The sequence below is a fragment of the Ostrea edulis genome, chromosome 7, assembly GCF_947568905.1.
Source record: "Ostrea edulis chromosome 7, xbOstEdul1.1, whole genome shotgun sequence".
Lineage (NCBI taxonomy): Eukaryota > Metazoa > Mollusca > Bivalvia > Ostreida > Ostreidae > Ostrea > Ostrea edulis.
Genome location: NC_079170.1, coordinates 3,083,039 through 3,105,297, shown reverse-complemented (window position 1 = coordinate 3,105,297; position 22,259 = coordinate 3,083,039). Strand labels below are relative to the sequence as shown.

The following is a 22,259-nucleotide window of genomic DNA, read 5'->3' as shown; positions in this document are numbered from 1 at the left end:
TCAAGCCACATAAAATCTGTAAAATTCGGGAGCTTCGCCCCCTGGACCCCCACGAGGGCTTCACCCTGGACCATCTGCCTCATAAAGCGGTGCCCCCCGTAACAGCAATTCCTGGATCCGCCCCTGCATTATGCTTATTAATTAACCCTAACCCACTTTTTAATTATTTTTTTATGTAAAGGAACACATTATAGATATCACTAAAGGTTTTTGACTCATTTTGTTTTAGTCAATGCAATGTGCACTTATAATTTTTCGCCGCGTTGTTTACCTATCTAAAACCGTAAAATTGTTTTTAAAAAAATTATCTTACACCCTGTAACTAATCATTATGAAACAGTCAATTAAAATATTTCATCGTGCAATTTTTAAAACTGCCATGATATTATGATACCGTGACTAGCACATGTTTTGTACCTGTACGCGTCCTTTGTCACTTGATTTTGTCAGATTTCTTCATGTTGCACGTTTTTCATAGGTCTGGGAATATGCGATTACTTCTGAGTTTTAACTTTCCTTTTGCAGTAAACGACTGATGTACTTACCCATCTAAATGCGGCGAAATTTTAGAGGGTTACGTTTGAATTCTTCATTTAGTAACAATTAAATTACTGGCTTTAATTTTTGATTTGTTTATAATTACGGGGGGGGGGGGGGGCTCGTTATATCGCACCTTGGTACATCATTTTTCGAAGCTTGGGTGATGTTATATATATATGAACTTTAAACAAAGAAAATCTCGAGTCTGTTAAAACTTTATTGCTACAAACTCTCGTGCTCACTATCTTTAGTTTCTTTAAACGTATTGAGGGGACTCATTTAAATTACATTGTTATAAGAATGTCAACATACATGCATGATTTGTCTTTAAAACTTAATGAAGCTGTTTAAAAAGCAAATGAACAATTTTTGAAGATCTTTGTGCGCGGGATTAATTTGCTGTCGGTGTAAGAATATACAGAAAGTTTGTGATACACGATGAATCCGCACGCCGTTGATAAATTCGCGAGCCGACTTAAAAACCAAAATTTGAGAAAAATTTTAACGGCGCTATCTGCTCATTGGAGCGGCGAGTATTATGGTAATCGGAAAGAGGGCTCAGTGTAAAGTTATTCAACGGAATGCACAAATTATCCAAAACTCGCGATGAGCAAAACTTTGTCCAATATAGTCTCGGCTAATAATAATGATAATCTATTAAGTGATAGTGAGAAATTTAATAAGTGTGTCAGGCACCCACTCTATGAATCTGTCTACTTCAACCAACAGACGGGAAGCGTTCCTTCGGCCCCTAATTTGAGGCTGATCGACAATTCTTTTTTTTTAATATACGCATGTCCCAAACTGTGTACCTTGCAGTAAAGCAGAGAAAACTGCAATTGCTGTCGATTTCTGCTGGCGGCCGACATGCGTGTAAATTACTCCGCGGATCTGCAGCCTTTTCAATTTCGACTCTGTTGTTAATACATTTCACGGAAACAGACATTTTTTAAATTTGCAATTGAATTACAGGCAATAAACATATAAATTGTTTTCTTCAGGGAGAAACGAATGTAAAAACCGAATTGCAAACTCTTTTAAAACAAAGTTAGCGATTCGGTTTTTATATTCATTTCTCCATGAAGAAAATAATTTATATATTCAATCCTATAATGATTTTACACACAACAGACATTTCCACAAAATATGTCCGGTTTAGGATTGTAAACTTTTTTGGTTTTTAATTTATAAAGCATTATCCCGATCATCCTGTTTTCCGAGAGATGGGTGTGATATTGTACGTGTTGGTTTCGGAGGATCGTTGGTTTCGCTGACTATTATATATAAAATCCAAAATACAATAACAAGCATTATATTGTGATTTTTCTTCAATAAATCACTGGAAGAATTTTTAAAAAAAATTTTTGCTGTATTTTACTATTTCAACAAAAACTAAAATATTCAGGAAATAAAACTCGAACACCTAATGTAGAGTAACCTCGCATGCGTGAGTGCAACAGAAGTTTAATTATAATATACACATGTACATATACATCTGGAGGCTCATTTTCCCACTCAACTCATTCTACAATAGAAAACAAAATATGTTAACAACATGTACATTGATATACAAAATAATGCGTAACGTATTTCATGGCATTCTCTCACCAGAGAGCACATTACGCAAGCTTCTCCTGGACGTTAAAATACGGGTAATTTACATGTCCTTTATCTGTACACAGGTGAGCGAATTATTGTAAATGTCTGTCAGGAAAATATAGCTTGCATAACGCTCCCTCTGGTGAGATAACGATTCCATACCCTTACAAACAATTACATGTACTAATAAAAAATTTGAGATGTGAGGTTGTGTGCTTAAAGGTGGAGAAACGTTGAATTTCATTAAATAGGCACATGTCATTTTTTTTCACAGTGAGGGGGGGGGGGGGGCAGATCGGAGGGGAAATAGTAAAAATAAAATAAAAATTAATTCCTCAACAACAAAAAAAATAATAATAATAATAATCCCGCCTGCCAAATCCTTAATTGATTCATCAACTAAAACGGCCTAAACATTAAATGGGGGAGAGGGGGGGTCATCTTTTGATACATGAATTCAATTCAAAACTTTAACTACTAAATATATATAATGTACTATCAAGAAGAGCATAAAATTAACATTAACATAAGAAGCTGTCAAACACTGAACTTTTATTCTTGTCCCTTAATATGTTTATAAATATATGCATGTTTTATTTTTGATGCTTTGAAGTAAAATATACATAAAAAAGTTAATATCGCAATTTACCGTGCATGAGTAAAATATTTCACAAATGTAGTTAATGGCCCTTTACAAAGCGCCCTGTAATGTAGAACTATAAGCCACAGGTCTTCAGATATGAGATGGAAACAGGGGTCCCGTGTCATGGTGGGCGTTGTCAAAATAAAGAACCCTCACTGTTACCAGTCAAACGGGGACCCACTGAATGACACCCCCCCCCCTCTCCTCCCCAGTGTCGTCAAGTTGACCTTGCAAATTTTTCTTTTGTACCTTAAACGCAATATTATTTGTGTGCACGGGGCGTAATTACAATAAGTATAATTAAAGAAAGCAGTTATTCATTGTATACATATTTGATTGCATTTTATTTTTTATGAAAGGAAATTCTATCTTCTGACGGAAATGTTGACACAGCTACCCAACGTGATTCAGGTCAAAACAAGTTTTAAAACTATTTACTCAAGCGATAACACGTAGATAGTGTATACAGGCTGACACGCCGCACAGGTATTTAATTCTCAGGACTAGACGGAAGGTCGAAAGAACAGGGAGGCCATGTTGGATTTTAAGGTGAGACAAAATTATATATACGCATTCTGACATTGTAGTGTTAGTAGTATCGATATTTCTGTGATTAATGAGATAGATCTGATCACTTAACCTGTGATCAACGGAATCGATCTGCTCACTTCGTTACTAATTTCATAAAATGTCATTTGAAATATCAAATTCAATGACCACAGTGTTTCATATCATGCTATAATTCTAGCTTCTCAATTGTTTTGACCTGTGAACGTCTCTAATTAAGATTCTTTTTTTATTGACAGTAAACTTTTCGTGTGATCCCGCCATCAGAAATGCATCCCCGGCGCAGTGCTCAGGAAGTCCTACTGTGTGACCTCTGTGAAACTGTCCCCCTACAGAGTCACTGTGAACTTTGTAATATAAATCTCTGTGTTAACTGTGCAGTAAAGCACCTCTCAGACTCGTCTAAAAGACACAATGTCGTGCCGTTTTTACAGAGAAAGGTTACCCCTAACTACCCAAAATGTCCGAAGCACCCCGAAAAACACTGCGAACTTCACTGCGAGGAATGTAACATTCCTGTCTGTTCTACCTGCGTCTCCTCAGGTAAACACAAAGGTCACGATATGTCAGATATCCTGGAAAAACTCAGCGCTAAAACAGAAAGTTTACAAAAAGATCTAAAAGAACTCGAGACAAGAATTTACCCGCGATATGAAGAAATGGCCTCCGATGTGCAAACTGAAAAAGCCGAGTTAGAAACGAAATACGGGAAACTGACCACAATTGCTGACCAACAAGGAGAAATCCTACACCGGGAGATTACCGCCATTGTCAACCGACGGAAATCCGCCATTGCGGAGATGAAAACTAAACATCTGGACGCGCTAAATAAAAATACAGAAGAAATCACACAGAAAATGGCGGAACTCAAACAGATCATGTCCGACTTGAAATCAATCCTAAAATTAAATGACGTCTCCTTAACCTCTACTTACAAATCTAGGAATTCTGAATTTAGAACATTACCGCCTAAAGTCCGCGTTACAGTACCGAGTTTCTCTCCTCAGAAAATAAACAAAGATCAGCTCAATGAAATGTTTGGTTCTCTGTCGCCATTATCCATTAACACAGAACATGGCGACACAATGAAGTCAGCAGAAGCTGTATCGTCTCCTCCAGTCAAACCACTGCTTGATGAGCCGCGCGTCACCGCCACCATAGACACTGGGTATAGCAGACTATACAGTGTTAGCTGTCTGAGTGAAGATCAAGTCTGGACACGCGGGAATAACGACACCATGAAGCTGCTCAACCTCCAGAGTGAACTACTGACATCAATACAAACCAAGTCAGGGAACGAACCAACAGACATAGCAGTGACACGGGACGGGGATCTTGTTTATACTGACTATAAAACTATAAACTTAATAAAGAATAAACAGATACAGACCGTGATCACACTACAGGGGTGGGAACCTCTCTATGTCTGCTGTACCGCGGATAACGATCTCCTGGTTATCATGATCAGTGATGATAGAAAACAATCCAAAGTCGTGCGTTACTCCGGCTCCACAGAGAAACAAAGCATTCAGTTTGATGATCAGGGTCGTCCTCTCTACTCATCTGGTGTTTATAATAACACTAAATACCTCAGTGAGAACAGGAACCTGGATATCTGTGTGGCTGACTGGTCAGCTAGTGCAGTAGTGGTGGTCAATCAGTCAGGAAAACTCCGATTTAGATACACTGGTCATCCCTCTAATACCAAGCAATCATTTAATCCACACGGCATCACTACAGACAGCCAGAGTCACATCCTGACAGCAGACTATTACAATGACCGTATCCACATCCTAGATCAGGACGGACAGTTCCTCCGTTACATTCACTGTGATTTACGCGCTCCACGGGGTTTATGTGTGGACATCAGAGACAACCTCTTTGTGGCTGAGTGTTTCACTGCTAAAGTGAAGAAAATCCAATATCTATAATCACAGTGTTAATTACACAGCTCTACAGTGTTAATTACATCTACCAACACAGTGTTAATTACATCTACCAACACAGTGTTAATTACATGTCTAATCAGAGAGTAAATTACAACACCGTGTTAATTACATCTGCTTGTTAATTACAGTCCTGTGTACAAAAGAACCCTATGTTAATTACAATCCTGTGTAAAATACAGCCCTGTGTTAATTACAGTCCTGTATACATTAGGGTTCTGTGTTAATTACAGTCCTGTGTTAATTACAGCCTGTGTTAATTACAGCCTGTGTTAATTACAGCACTGTGTACATTACAGTCCTCTGCTTGTGATGTGTAACATGTACTGGTGTTTGTGAGTTTAACAGAACATTGTTTTGTTTGTGAATTAATTCAATATGTGTTTGATTTTACAATGTATATATTAGATAAACATGATACAGAGTTCAGTCTTACATTATTACTGAGTACTTACTTAGATTTGTAGTACTGTAACAGAGAGTGACTCCAAACGTCCAGTCTTCATCACAGGTCTTCAGATTCAAGGTCACAGTCTTCTGTTTACCATCAATAATGTCACACCACTTATCTAAATCTCCACCGTCCTACAAAATAAACAAAGTGTAATCATATCAAACTGAATTGTCAAGGATAGTTTGTGATATATTTACATGTTTACATAGATGTCAATGTAATGGGAAGGAAAAGACGATATGGCTGAACCGGTGTCACAACGGGGATCGAATCCAAGGCCTTCGTTTCCACGATATGAAAGGACCAGGGATTGGACCCGAGACCCCTGTATTACTAGTCAGGTGCTCTAACCACTGAACTATCCAGATTGATATCAATGGTTTGACTGGACGAGGAATCAAACCCGAGACCCCTGTATTACATATGTAATAGTCAGGTGCTCTAACCTCTGAGATATCCACTCCGATATCCACAGTACAAAGGGAACTTTTCCCATTACAATTTGTCTGTTGTTATTAACTTTTCGCATTATGATCTTCTCTGGGAATTCAAGTTTGTTCAAATGAAGGATCAAAGGGGAAATAATCAAGAAAAGGGAAAAATAGGGTGGGGTCATTTAAAAATCTTCTCAAGAACCACTGGGCCAGAAAAATTGAGATTGATATAAAAGTTTCCTGATATGTATCATAGATACAAGTTTGTTAGAACCATGGTCTGCCTGGGGTGGGGTAGGACGTCATCAGGAGATCAAAGTTTTACATGGAGATAGAGAGGAAAAATCTTCACAAGACTAGAAGGTCATAATTAATCACATCAATATGCAAGCATGCCCAGGTAGTACAGATTCAAATTTGTTCAAGATGTTGTCCTGGGGGGGGGGGGGGGGGGGGGACAATAATGGACACAAGTTTCATACGGGGATATATAGGGAAACATTTTTGAAATTCTTCATCTCAACAACAGCAGGGTCATGTTAATATGTAAACACGTTCAGATAGTGCAGGTAATTCACTTAAACAAATCATTTTCAAGTGTAGCAGGTGTGCGGATTTAAGTGTTTATTCTCTTGCGACTATATCCGGGGAGGGGGGCATATTGTCCTGTCCTGTATGTCTGCCCCCTACTTTAACATTGCTACATGTGTACTAACTTTTGAATTGTGGGTCATATGCCTCTCATATTTCATATATCGGTATTATATGCAACAAGACCTTCCTAATAGTTTTTAACCCTGTGACCTTAACTGTAATTAGAGTTTGACTTTTTATTAAGAATACCAAACTCAAGCAGTATCTCCTGAACTATTTAAATAAAGCCTTTGGATTTTGTATATAGATTCCTTATGACAGAACCTTACATCTTACACCATTTTCTTTGAGTTTGTAGTCTTGACCTTAAAGTTTGACTTATCTTTCAAAACTTGAGCTGAAACTTGAACCTTGCTGCTCATCACTTTTGAATTGTGAGTGATAGGTCTTTCATTTTTTATATGTGCTTCTTGTGACAAAACATTTTTACGTATCAAAGTTTTTAAACTTGTGACTTCAGAGTTTGACCAACTTTTAAGAAAACCTCATCAAGATCATATCTTTGGAACTATATGACCTGGTGTTTTCATGTTTTGTATATAAAATATCTTATGACGGTACCCTTTGATAAAATGATATTGTGACAAGGCCATTCCTTTCCTTCCTTGTCACAATAAATGATGAGGTCTTTCCTTTCCTACCGATCCCGTGGGGATCCGGGTTAGAATAGGCCCTCAGTACCCCTTGCTTGTCGTAGAAGGCGATTAAATGGGGCGGCAGTGGTGACATCTCCATACGAGTGAGATATTCTCAAGAGGGACGTTAAACAATATTCAATCAATCCTTTCCTACCAAAGTTGTTGACCTTGTAACCTTAACCTTGATCTTGACCTACTTGTAGAAAAACTTATCTAAGGCAATATTTCCTTAAATATTTAGGTAGGTCTTTCATACTTCATATATAGATTTCTTATGGGAAAACCTTTCATCTGATACCATGACCTTTGACCTTGTATCAAGGTTATGTAGTGCTCATTTTGGGCTATGTTAGGATCACAATATGGGGTTAATTTTTTTTTTACATTGAAATAAAGATTGAAAACATATCTTTTTAAAGATCCCAACAGCAGAATAAGAGGGTTTATCTTGATTCAGGTGAGCATTGTTGCCTATGAGCCTCTTGTATTTGTGACTGATGAATTACCTTTAAGCATGACATTTTAACTTGGCCTGAGGCTGGTTCCATGTTACTCACTTGGATGCACACCTGACTATAGATTCTGAGAGCACCTGACTAGAGATTCTGAGAGCAGTGGACTAGAGATTCTGAGAGCACCTGACTAGAGATTCTGAGAGCAACGGACCAGAGATTCTGAGAGCACCTAACTAGAGATTCTGAGAGCACCGGACCAGAGATTCTGAGAGCACCTGACTAGAGATTCTGAGAGCACCTGACCAGAGATTCTGAGAGCACCTGACTAGAGATTTTGAAAACACCGGACTAGAGATTCTGAGAGCACTTGACTAGAGTTTCTAATAGCAACTGACTAGATATTCTGGGACCCTGGGTTTGACTTCCAATCTAGTCCATTGTATTTTTTATAGCAAACAGCTATGTCTACAAATATTCATGGAAAATTAAGCTGTCCTACAGCAGAAAATAATCCCATACTTGAAAAGTAAGTCTGGATCCTTTAAGGGGTATTTATGTCTCTCCTCTTCCCGGGGGAGAAGTATTATTTTTGTACAAAGTTATAGTGGATCTGAGGGGTGGAGAGTGTAAACTAGTTTGTGTACATATCTCCTCCTATATGGCTTATCAGAGTTCATTATGTCTTTGTTCCTGCCCACGCTTTCTCTTCCATACCATGCTGTACATAAAAGGGGGTTTCATTTGATGCACGTCCAATTTGGGGAGCTGGGGAGTTATTTGTTTTTCATAAACAACTTCTATTAAACAGGCTTCTACACAACAAATTTCCTGTCATTTCAAATCACGTGATTCAAGATTTCTGAGTCAGCATTAAGAAACCTATCAATTCCGGATGATTTGTTTTTGTACAAAGTCCCACTTAAACTTTGATTCCATTATGACCCCATCTTAACCCCCTCCCCCTCCCGCTATAACCATGATTTGAAAATACTTCAATTTTAATACCTTGGGATGCTTGTATATTAGTATGAGTATTCATGACCCTGTTGTCAGAGTTATAAAGATATTCCCTATGCTGTCTGACGTGTTTCATACCGATTGTTAGTCCTTTCTTGGCACACTGATTTTGACTACAGATAACTCTGTTTACAAGATCAGGACATCAGGCTCACGGCGAGTGTGACCGGTCGACAGGGGATGCTCACCCCTTCTAGGCACCTGATACCACCCCTGGTGTGTCCAAAGGTCCGTGTTTGCCCAACTATCTATTTTGTATTGCTTATAGGAGTTATGAGATTGATCACTGTTCGTTATCTACGCCTTTCCTATAATCCCTATATAACAATTTGATTTCCTATTGTGATCTCACCCTATCCCCAGGGGCAAAATTTGAACAAATTTGAATTTGCACTACCTGGAAATGCTTGCACATTAACATATAGTGATCATGACCCTGTTTTTCTTAAGAAAATCTTTAAATATGTATCCTATATATCTCTCTTTAAAACTTAGATCCCTTATCCTGGCCCCATTCTACCACCGGGAGCCAAGATTGGGAGAAACTTTAAACTACATTACCTGGGGATGATTGTATATCAAAGTATTCATGGCCCTGATGTAAGATTATTAAAGATATTTCCTATACATCCCTATGTAAAACTCTGATCTCCTATAGTGGCCTCACCTTACCCCTAGGAACCTTAATTTGAACAAACTTGAATCTGCACTACCAGGGAATAAATGCTTGCATATCAATATGATTTCTATTATGACCCTTTTGTTCCCTGAGAATTTTTAATGCTTTATCCTATGCATCACCATGTAAACTTTGATCACCCATTGTGACCCCATTTTACCCATTTGAGGCAAGTTTGGCTGATATTAGAGCTGTGGTACATGCTTGAGAAGAAGTCGAAAATGTTGAAAGAAAGTTAAGGAAGAGACGAATAGACTGATGCTGGACAATAATTGATCAGAATAGCTCACTTTAGCTTTCAGCTCATGTGAGCTAAAAAGAGTTAACACTACATGCCCCAGTCACAGCATGAATGAGGCATAAAAACGGAACATTTTGAATAATTTCATAAACAAACCTGACATTTTTTACAGTGATAGAGCTATCCAAGTCCTACAAGAATGTCAGGCGCAGGGCAATTATCTTCGTCAATCAGCCAGACATCTCGAGTAACTGCTACCCTGTAAAATTTATTTCAACATTAAGGATTAGGTAACCAAAATGATTTCTTCACACCATTATATTACGCTATTAGGACATGAATGTCTACAAAAAATCCATGTATTCATTCTGAATGTACCAAACTGAGAACAAACGTCAATTTAAAAATATTCATAACACAATATCTAACCTCTGTATACATCAAGTCCTATGTGACATCAATAAAAAGTTTCTCGCACCCTCACCTCCCAACATAAATTTTAGAAAATAGTTCTCTATCCCCTCATATATCAACATAAAGTTCAGAAAATAGTTCTCCATCCCCTCACATCACAATGTAAAGTTCAGAAAATAGTTCTCCATCCCCTCACATCACAATGTAAAGTTGAGAAAATAGTTCTCCACCCCCCCCCCCCCCCCCCCACGTCTCAATGTAAAGTTCAGAAAATAGTTCTCATCCCTGTCACCTCACTACATAAAGTTCAGAAAGCAGTTTTCCAACCCCTCACGTCTCAACGTTCAATCCAGAAAATAGTTCACCACCCCCTCACCTCCCAACGTAAAGTTCAGAAAATAGTTCACCACCCCCTCAACTCCCAATGTAAAGTTCAGTATTTGTAAATATGTTTAATACCTAAACCATGTACATATATGAATAAAGAGTCTTAAAAGTCCATTGTTACTTATTCCTATTTCTCCATACATTTTATGGCATCATATTAACAATTTTTACTTAAGGGCAGATTCAACTCAGAATTTAAGAATAAAGGATTGATGAAAAATCAATCGAAAACATTATGTGTTGTTGAATTAGTGTACCTGGTGTCAACAACAAAACGTTTACACCAGGTCCATGGTCCACACCGCTCAACTGAGTCACCTTGGCCCATATTCAAAGATTTGTCCTATATAATAACATGTAACACTTTGATCCCTATTGTGCCCCCATCCTACCTCCAGGGTCGATGAATTTTACAAACTTGAATCTGCACTATGTCAGGAAGCTTTCGTGTAAATGTAAAGGGCCAATGGTTCTTTAGAAGATATTTAAAGAGTTTCCCTATATATTTGTTTATAAAACTTTGATCCATTATTGTGCCCCAATCCTTCCCATGAATGGGGGCAATAATTTTAACAAACTTGAATTTACACTATGTGAGGAAGCTATCAGGTGAATGTAGACCTTTTTGGTCCAGTGAATTTTCAAAAGACGATTTTTAAAGATTTTCCCCATACCTAGTTACCTCGGTATATCGCCACTCATTATATCGCCATCCCCACATACCGCCATCGAAATGTGTACAGCGGATTTCCATAAACCCTAAACATCCTATATAACACCTACCTCGCCTATCGCCACCTGTTTTCAGGTACAAAAGGTGAAACTGCCTTTCTAAATCCCCGATGACAATGCCAACGACCAAGGATCAAAAGCCCTAATTATACATAGTTGGTCTGCTCCGCTGAATCAGAGCGAAACTAAATTTATTATGTGTCATGAAAACAGGTAAGCATAGGTAACTGCAATAATAACTTTAATATACTCAATTAAAAATTGTCTCTGAAATTGCCCAGTAGTGTTGACTACGCATGAACAACTGAGAAACGAAACTACTATCGGCTGCAAACTTCCACCAATCTTCATGTGCACACTAACTAAATCTCTGTTCGATGGGATTTGCTATCAATTGCTGTACATTTTGTGTATCATGCGACTTTTGTGTGTATTTATTTGTGTGACATCATATTTCTGTGTCCCAGAAAAAAGATGCAGCCATTGCATGTGTGTTTGTCAACCATTCAACCCATTCAGTCAGCGTAGAACCTATCATGACACAAATGAAACTATTGTAGATATATTTACGTGTTTTACAAATGCACAAGGGCAGAATATGCATTTTTTAGTAAAGTTTAAAGAAGTAAAGCAAAACAATTATTTTTACATATCGTGTCATATGTGGACGGCAATAGCTGGCGATATAACGTGGTAACATTGTGCATTTGTATGTAAAACTTTGATCCCTATTATGGCTCCATCCTACCCTCGGGCGCCATAATTTTAACAATTTTGAATCTGCACTATTTCAGGAAGCTTTCATGTAAATTTGTACTTTCCTGGTGCAGTGGTTTTTGAGAAGAGGATTTTCAAAGATTTTACCTATATATTCGCATGTAAAAGTTTGATCCCCTAGTGATCCCCTAATGAATTCCCTTTACCAAAGAATGATTTATGCCATGATTGGCTGAAATTGATCGAGTGGTTCTGGAAATGAAGATTTTTATAAATCGTCAATGTATTTTCACTATTTCTCTATTAACTCCCCTTGGAAAGAGGCATGGTCCTTCATTTGTACAAAGTTGAATCCCTTCACCCAAGAATGCTTTGTGCCAAGTTTTGTTGAAATTGGCCTACTGGTGCTAGAGAAGAAGATGAAAATGTGAAAAGTTTACGATGACCCCGACAACAGCGGACAATGTGCAAATTTCGGTCAGAAAAGCTCACTTAATCCTTCGGCTCTGGAGAACTAAAAATGGATCTAATGTACATTATTTCAGCCCAATAAATTTCAGAATGTCCGTTTTACGATAATTGGGGTCATTGGCCTGTTGTGTTTGCCCTTGCCAGGCACCGATGGTCTTATCCTATCCCCTGGAGCCAGAATTAAAAAGATAATAATATATTTAGGGAGGGTTTCAAAAGACTTAAAGAGGTTTCTTCATTTCTACCTCTGTAGTTCTGGAGACGATACTTAAATGATCCCATCCTATCTTTTTTCATTTGTTGATTATCCAACCTTTGAAGGTGGGAGTCCCTTCATTTACACGATTTTTAATCCTTTAACAGTACCAAGTTTGGTTGAAATTGGGCTCTGTGATTGTAGATAAGTTAAAAAATAAGTTTACAGACAGACGGACAGACAGATGTACAACAGACAACTGGTGATCAGAAAAGCCCACTTGAGCTTATAGTTCAGATGAGTTAAAAAGATGGAAATTTTACCAGCACCATTCAAAAGTTTGTCTCCAGAATTGGATCAGATGCTAAGAAAACCTTTGTCTTCTTTTAAGAGATACCGGTAAGAACTGCTCCTACTGCAGGGTGTCACCATCTCATGAGGACCAGGGAGCTGAAAAACCAAAGTGACAATGAGTGCTGGAATGGCCAGAAATCAGACAGGTAAATGAAAGTTTGAACAAATTAAAAATCCTCTTGAATTTAGTGAAAGGAAACCAGCTTGTTCTCTTTTAAACAGGAGACTCACTGGCCTTATTGGTAACCTGAACATTGGTTATATGTAACACTAAGGCTACAAAGTCAATAACAATTTTCCTATATTGACCCTGCCTTCGAGCGTGACCCTGACAGAGGGGCCATGGATTTTACAATTTTAATTCAGGTTTTTTAAGGTCTTCATTTCGAGGGCCTGGACCTTTCCAATAATGGAATAGTTGGCATTGGGAATGGGAACTTATCTCATCCCCTATAGACCCTAAAAATTCCAGAAATTCGAGGGCTTTTCAAACATCATAAAAAAGCATTCAGATGGTGAGCCCTCCTATACACATTATCAAAACAGACAGGTATACAGACATTGCTGTACCATAATACGTCACATCTACAGACAGACATACAGACATTGCTGTACTATGATACGTCCCATCTACAGACAGACATACATACATTGCTGTACCATAATACGTCCCATCTACAGATGGACATACAGACATTGCTGTACCATAATACGTCCCATCTACAGACAGACATACAGACATTGCTGTACCATAATACATCCCATCTACAGACGGACATACAGACATTACTGTATCAAAATATGTCCCATCTACAGACAGACATACAGACATTGTTGTACCATAATACACCCCATCTACAGACGGACATACAGACATTGCTGTACCATAATACACCCCATCTACAGACGGACATACAGACATTCCTGTACTATAATATGGTACAATGCATGTAGCTATAACTCATATCTTTCACTATGAACCAAATTTACAACATTCAAACATTTAATATGTAAAAAAAAAACACCATTAACAAGTGTTGTATTATAATTTACATAGTCTAAGGGAGATCACTGTAAAATATGCCTGCATGCTCTTTACATGATCTAAACTTTTTACATTAAATATGAATACTTCTCTTAGTCTTCTCAGGGCAAATGATGACACCCATTGATTGCTACATCCCATCAATTTTCAATAAAGTGTTCAGTCTCAAACATCAGGCAATGATGGAGTGGTGAGTTAAGAAAATGTCTTCTGCCCATTCACACAAGTCCCTAAAAAATTTCAATGATAGGTTATTGCCAAAATTGAGAATGTAAATGAGGCTGAGATGGTTGAGTCACATATGTTGCCAGCTGGTAAATGTCACATCCCTCAGGAGCCAAGTCCATACATGTAATGATCCCTGTTTAGAGTGATGCAATGTACAATAACCCCCTGTACACATTATGTACTCGAGGGTGGGTGAGTCGTTCTTGCAACCAGCAACACAAACTGTGTACTCCTTCCATGGAAGTGTCACCTCAAAGCATGAAAATAATTAAAATGTTGGAATGAACTTTGTTGAATACATGGACACTTACATGAAGAAAATGACAAAACAAAGATGATGCTGACTATAGTGTTAGTTTATATGACAAATAAAACATCAGACTCATTTTTAAATAGTTGCCTTTAAACATATAAAGTGTGTAACAAGAAGATTTGATTTATTTGTTCAAGATATTAGAAATATTTGTTTTGTTTTCTTAAATAATTGCTAGTAGTTAACGTGGTTAATAGGTATAATATGTATATACTATTTGTTAGTGAGTTTCAATAATGAATGTTTGAAATCTAAGAACTTTTTTATTGAAAGTGTTTTATTTTATTCAGTCATGAAATTTGAGCTAACCGTTTTCATATCTATTGGGCCAAAGGGGCAGTAAAAGTTCTCAGATGATTCTAAAAAAAATAAGTTGATAGCCGGCCAAGTGACCACGAATTAAGTATACATAATTTAAAATAATGTAGCCCTGTACCTCGTGATGCTCCTCAAGAAACTTCTCTGATCGGACGCACTCTTCTGATAATGGACCAGACAGCTCCATTCAATGTCTGTGTGCAGGGTAGCTGCTACGATCCCCACCATTAGCTTAGTGGACAACATCCTAGATAAAATATAGACAACACGATTCGAATAAAACACATCAACATCTCAGTTCAAAAACAAAAACGAGCAAGTCATAATGTAGACAGGATCACGAGCCCGATACAAAAAAGTAGACATCCCGAGCATCATTCTAATTGTTCAGACAAAAAAAGTAGACATGCTGAGCATCATTCTAATTATTCAGACAAAAAAGTAGACATCCTGAGCATCATTCTAATTGTTCGGACAAAAAAGTACACATCCCAAGCATTGTTTTCATTGTTCAGACAAAAGAGTAGACATCCCGAACATCATTTTAATAGTTCAGATACAAATCATTAGTTTTTCAATTATTATTTCTATTTTTAATTTTTACACAAAATGATGCATTATTCATGGACTGTGCCCCACAACAAAATCCCGCAGGTATAAATAGTGCATCCCCCCACCCTGGGGTCATGATGTATTGTAAACAAACTTCATTGTGAATCTACAAGACTAGTACACATGATAAACTTTTGATGTTGTGCCCCACAACTAAATTCTACAGGTGGAAATAGTGCATCCTCCCTACCTGGGCTCAAGGGTGGTGATGCAAACAAACTATGACTCTACAAGGGTGGTGATGTAAACAAACTATGACTCTACAAGGGTGGTGATGCAAACAAACTATGACTCTACAAGGGTGGTGATGCAAACAAACTATGACTCTACAAGGGTGGTGATGTAAACAAACTATGACTCTACAAGGCTGGTGATGTAAACAAACTATGACTCTACAAGGGTGGTGATGTAAACAAACTACGACTCTACAAGGGTGGTGATGTATACAAACTACGACTCTACAAGGGTGGTGATGTATACAAACTATGACTCTACAAACCAAGAAGATGCTAGAACACATAATTTTGAAGAATTGCATTCATTTGGTCCTTGAAATGATTTTCATTAAAAATGTCTGGATTGACCATACGTAATAATTAAAACTCTTTTTTACCTCATCCTTCCCCCAGGGGTCATCTTATTAATAACATGAAATAACTGTAATCTACACATGAAGATGATCATCTGAGTTACAGTGTTATGACCCCATCTTGAACCCAAGAGTCGTGTTGTGCACAAATTTAATGTACAAGATAATGCTTGTATATCTATTTGTAAAATGAATTTAAATTTGTGGTTCCTAAATAGAAAATTTATCTTAGAAGAAAACAGTTTTTCTCTGTGACTTCACCCTGACCTCAGGAGTTATGGTATGAACAAACTTGAATGTACACTTCATGAGGATACATGTATATTAATTTCTCTATATATACCAATAACAATTGCGATTCTTCAGAAGATTTACGACAGAGACTTGATGGGCATTACTGGTCACTCAAGCTTTTCATATTTTTGCAGCTCCAGCTTTTTTTCCCCCTTATATAACTGGTACCGATAAACGGTACCATTCCCAATGCCAAAAACCGTTGATTTTTCCCAATTTTGAGACTAAAAATTCCCAACTTACTTTCTGAAAACATCGTAATTTACTTAGTCTGAAACGTTGTACAAGTTAACTAAAATGTTCACTTCCGGTATTAAATCGAAAGTACAGGGAAAAGAGTACCAATTATTTTCCCATAGAACTCAATACAAACCTACCTGTGCACATGTAGGAAATTTGAGTTCTGGAATTTCTGTGTCATGAGATCTGTCACCATGTGAATGAGCTGCACCATCTATGGACATTGACATTACCAGGAGTGAAAGACTCTGACAATTCTGATGATATTTGGATCTGATTTTTGACTGTAATAAATAAAATGTTATTAAAGTTACACGATTCTGTTTTTTCTTATGTATGAAATAATTTCAAGGCATCATATTGACAATTTCTTTATAAGGGTAGATTCTACCCCGATTTTAAGGAGGACCCCCCAAATTGCAAAAAAAGTCAGAAAAACTGCTAAATATGTCTTTTCAAAGAAGTCTGAATAACAATTTTCTGTAAGATCAAGAAAGAGAAACCATGTAGGAATCTAATAAATCTAGTGGTTCTTAATATGTTCTCCCAGCTGCTGATGTAGGTGAGATAACTTTAACCCCCCCCCCCTTACACAAGAACATTAGGGACATGACCAGTGCCTCCCCATCTTATCTGTTTACAAAGATCTTAGATAAGGGTCAGTCCAGCATTTTACTACATCATCACAGCTCAGGCTCTGCTGCACTGAACAACATCCATTATTTGAAAAATACTGCAATTTGAAATTGGAAAAATTGAAAATATCCCAACATGCCAAAGTTTGAGAAGGGCAATACCCAGGGCTTTAAATTCAAATCTGTGCCTTCTAATAAGGGCATGCAGAGAGTGAAAGAAAAAATTGTACCTGCTCCATATGAAAGACTGCCTCCTGAAATGGATCAGTTAGTGAAGGACCCTCCTTCAGCTTCAGAAAAACAGGAAATGCTCCCGCGGCCATGGTGCCACCATTTGTTACGCCCAGGAAGCTGAAAAATGAAGGTGGAAATGAGTGCCGGAATGCTCAAATGCTATACATGTAAGTAAAATTTTGATTAATTTAATGATCATCGATGAAATTTTCAAGACATTTTTGGCAAAGGAACCACCTTGTTATATGTTACGTCAGAGAATATGAAAAATATAGCTCCCCAGAGAGTGTTTCTCATGAAATCTACTGCTAAATGTAAATACATGCAGATATATGTAAACTAAGGCATGATACAAGCAGTTAATAAGTCATGCATCTGACTAACTACCAATCTGGAAGATTTAAACAACAAAATTAAAAAATACATCAGTTGTAAGTGTTGTATGATAATTCTCAAAGTCTAAGGGAAGTAACTGCCTGTACACTATTTGCACTCCAAACCTTTTATGAGAGAAATGAATACTTCTCTGACTCTTCTTAGGGTAAACCAGGACTCGCACAGGCTGCTACATCTCGGCAAGACAGTGGCCATGTTTAACGAGGTGTTCCGCCTCCACCAGCAAGGAAGTCCAGACTGTCGGGGTATCCTGACTTGGGATCTAGACACTGAGGAGAGGTGTGGCCTTGCCACCCGGATGAGGATGACATGCTCCGAGTGTCCGTTCCTGTCTGGCCTGTACAATTTGTATGAGGAGGTAGAGACCAAATCCCCAGGGAGAAAGGCTGCCACTGTAAACTACGGTTTACAAGTTGGCCTAAGTCAAACCCCTTTAGGAAATGATGGGTTGAGGAAAATTCTACTTTCAACCAACACCCCTCCCCCTTCACGCAAGTCCCTACAAAAATCAAGTAACAAAGGTCAGACCAAAATTGTCAACCTTAATAAAGAGGACATGAGTCACAGGTGTCACCAGCTGGTGGAAATCAACACCCTCAGGGGAAATGAGTCCCCACATACCATCTCTGTTCAGAGCGATGGTATGTACAACAAGAGGCCCAGGGGCCTTATAGGTCACCTGAGTATCATGTAACAACCTTCCAATGTTTGAATTAGGTTTGTGTTTAAATATAAGAATTTTACTTTTGGATGGAAGAAACATTGAATAGCTATGTGGTCAGCCCTGCCTTTGCACCAGAACCCCTGACCCATGGGCCATAAATTTCAGTTTTGAAAGAAGCATCCTTGATCATCATTATCATACTATTAGTTTGTCTACTTAATACCCAGCAGCAGAGGAGAAGATTTTCAAAGAAATAAAATGCATTTTCACTATATGATCAATAGGGCCCCACCCTAATACCAGAACCCCTGACCCAGGGGCCATGAATTTCACAATTTTGAAAGAGGCATCCTTGCTCATCATAACCATGCTATTGGTTTGTCTACTTAATACCCAAGGACAGAGAAGAAGATTTTCAAAGAAATCATGCATTTTCACTATATGACTTATAGAGCCCCACCCTAGCACCAGAACCCCTGATCCAGAGGCCATGAATTTCACAATTTTTTAACAAGAGGTACTGTGAGCAATGCTCACTAAGAATACCCCCCGCTTACCCCAATCTCCCAAAGGGTGTTGGTAATAGGTATAAACTACCTCTTTTCTGAGTGTTGCTACTTCGATGTCCAGTGCGCATGACCTTTGACCTTTTGAACCCCAAAATTGATAGGGAACATCTTCATCCCATGGGTAGTTCATATATATGATATGGTGACGATAGGTGGAAAGGATAATGCTTTAGAGCCCGGAAACCATTGCGTCTACAGACGGACGGACAGACAGACAACCCGATTCCAGTATACCCCCCCCCCCCCACAACTTGTTGCGGGGGGTATAAAGAGGCATCCTTGCTCATCATTACCATGCTATTAGTTTGTCTACTTCATACCCAGAGACAGAGAAGAAGATTTTCAAAGAATTTCTACACTTTCACTATATGACCAATAGAGCCCCACCCTAACACAAGAACCCCTGCCCCAGGGGCCATGAATTTCACAATTTTGGTAGAGGGCTCAACACTCATTATAATTATGCCCACAGTTTGGCTTCTTGATGTCCAGGAGTAAAGAAGAAGATTTTTTAAAATTACACTCATTTTGATGGTTTTTGCCCCACCCCTCAGGTCCCAGGGGGGCAGGGACCACGAATTTCACAATTTTTGTTCCCCTCCACCCACAGATGCTATATGCTAAAATTGGTTGAAATTGGTTCAGGGGTTTCAGAGAAGAAGCTGAAAATGTTCAAATGTTAACGCACGACGCACGTCGCATGACGCACGACGAACGACGACGGACAAAAACAGATAGCAATAGGTCACCTGAATGAATTCAGGTGACCTAATAACCCCCTGTACTCGGGGGTGGGTGAGACACCATTCCAGCCGGCGACACAAACTGTGTATTCTTTTGCAGAGAATGTCACCACAAAACATCAAATAATTAAAGTGGTGACAAAAAATAAAATTTGTTCCAAACATGGTCACTTACTTGATGAGGGCACTGTTGACCACTGTTGTAGTCCTGGGGTATGTGGGGCAAACCTTCCAATGCATCACACCATAGGGGATGAGTTCACCTGGGCTAAGGAGGGAATGGCAGAACTCCTCAGTGAGACTGGCCTCGAGGTACAGGAGGTAACCACTGACCCGAGCGGCGCATTCCCTCAATCAGGATGGGCTTCTGAAAGAACAACCAATTCATTATATATCGACACTCGGCATTGTCTGAATACACCAGAAAGTCTATCAAGAGAGACGAAAAACTGGCACAGGTCATGCCTGGAAGAAACAAGGCTGAAAGAATAAAAACTTTGCATAATTTTGGCTTAGATGCAGTAGACACTAGACAGATGCACAGCCAAGATAAATCAAGTCTATGAGGTATTTGGAGGGGATGCTGCAAAGATGAAAAACAAGCTCTCGTACGCTAAACTTGCAATGGTGCATTGCTACATGGGTGATCATGCATCATGCAGAAAACACTCTCTGGTGTGCAAAGGGGGATTAAAAAGTAACTGGTTAAGAAAAAGTACATATCTGAGTGACAATTTCAAAATACCCTGTTCGGCCGAGAATGAGAACTTGCTCCATGCTTGTATCTCAAAAAGATTGTCTCCAGCTGTCCTGGCCAAGACGATCAAAAACAGCAACTCTCAGAAGGTCGAGAGCTTTAATCGAACCCTGCGACGATCTCTGCCTCGCAATGTAACATTTACGAGGAACTTCTCCGGTCAGGTGCACAGTGCTGTCCACTCTTCTAATAATGGTCCGGGCAGGTCTATTCGGGGTCTCTGTGCAGGGGTAGGTGCTGCCATCCCCACCAGTGGTTCAGTGGACAAAACCCTAGATAAAGTACAAAAAGATTATGAATTAAACAAGGCTTATCAGAAATTGCCATCCCACAAAAGTAAAAGAGTTGTCAAATGAAAAAAATTGTACAAACTTTATGAGAGGCATCAAGAAGTCAAATACCAGAAAAATGTAATATTGAGCGAACTTCGAGTCCGAGTTAAAAAAAATAATGGAGCTTCCGAGCATAATTACTCTAAACTAAATCACTAGTATTTTAATTGTTCTTATATAATTACATTATATGATGCAATGTGGAAGGTGTGTCCCACAACAAACCCCCTGGTGGAAACAATGCATCCCCTCCAAGTTTGTGGCATGTGGTTCAATTACTTAGTGCATCGAGTTGACACACAGCTTCTTATGGCAGAGATGGCTAACCTCCAGACATCCACCTGGGAACTGTGACCTTGTCAGGTGCATATCTACCATAAGAGCCACCCGGTACGCCTTTTCCTGCTTACTACCCTCCTCTGGCCAGTTCACCTTCAGCACCCCATACCCACTACTAGATACCGCACCCTTCCAAATGATACAGCCGCCCCCCGGTTGCCCCACCATCTCACTTTTTTGGTCTAATTTTATTTTCAATAGTTCAAAGAACACATCCATCTCACAAATATACTAGAAAAAATCACTACTTGCATTTTTAAATCACATGACAAGTCAGAAATGGGGTCTCTATAGGGAAAAAAGTACCAATTATTTTCCCATAGAACTCAATACAAACCTTTGGTGCTCTCGCTGTTTCACTATACTGATTTCAGACAAATACTTTACATCATTTGAAAGTTCATTCCAAGCACTAACCAAAATTAAAAAAAAAAATATATAGCGTCCCGTGCCTTTCATACCTCAAATTTTGCAAATTTTTCAAAGGGAAAAGAGTACCAATTATTTTCCCATAGAACTCAATACACGTCATACATGCCAACTTTTAAAAATCCCCATGGGGGATTTTGTGCGCGACGACCCCAGTGGTTCTTGAGTTTAAAAAGATTTCTAATATTATGAATTCTATTTAAATCTTTGAACCCCTTTTAACATTCCATCATTCTCCGTAACAGACAGCCGAGGCCTAAACAATACTATATACTATATATTTTTATTTCCAATCAAGGGCCCTCAAGGGGCAGCATGAAAATACATACAAATAATGTACATATACATACACAAGTAAAGAAAGAAGTGATTACATAACACATA

General features: G+C 38.5%; 1 protein-coding gene and 1 long non-coding RNA gene across 2 annotated transcripts; one reads left to right on the top strand and one right to left on the bottom strand.

The window, feature by feature from the left end:
* Positions 1-1,967: 1,967 nt before the first annotated feature.
* LOC125655693 (uncharacterized) lies at positions 1,968-21,195 on the bottom strand. The gene is made up of 12 exons (XR_008796503.1): positions 20,764-21,195; positions 20,194-20,385; positions 18,169-18,541; positions 17,643-17,763; positions 16,915-17,061; positions 15,161-15,289; positions 14,271-14,413; positions 13,108-13,234; positions 10,024-10,126; positions 5,751-5,880; positions 4,740-5,251; positions 1,968-2,065 (listed from the first exon to the last, which is right to left on the bottom strand). It is a non-coding gene; the product is annotated as an uncharacterized LOC125655693 (long non-coding RNA).
* LOC130047661 (uncharacterized) lies at positions 3,135-5,719 on the top strand. The gene is made up of 2 exons (XM_056143035.1): positions 3,135-3,331; positions 3,589-5,719. Exon 2 carries the CDS (start codon positions 3,619-3,621, stop codon positions 5,278-5,280), a length of 1,662 nt encoding a protein of 553 aa, XP_055999010.1. The 5' UTR covers positions 3,135-3,331; positions 3,589-3,618; the 3' UTR covers positions 5,281-5,719.
* Positions 21,196-22,259: the final 1,064 nt, after the last annotated feature.

Excerpts from the sequence above, each read along its gene's own strand:
- LOC130047661 (XM_056143035.1), top strand. The coding sequence starts at position 3,619 with ATGCATCCCCGGCGCAGTGCTCAGGAAGTCCTACTGTGTGACCTCTGT.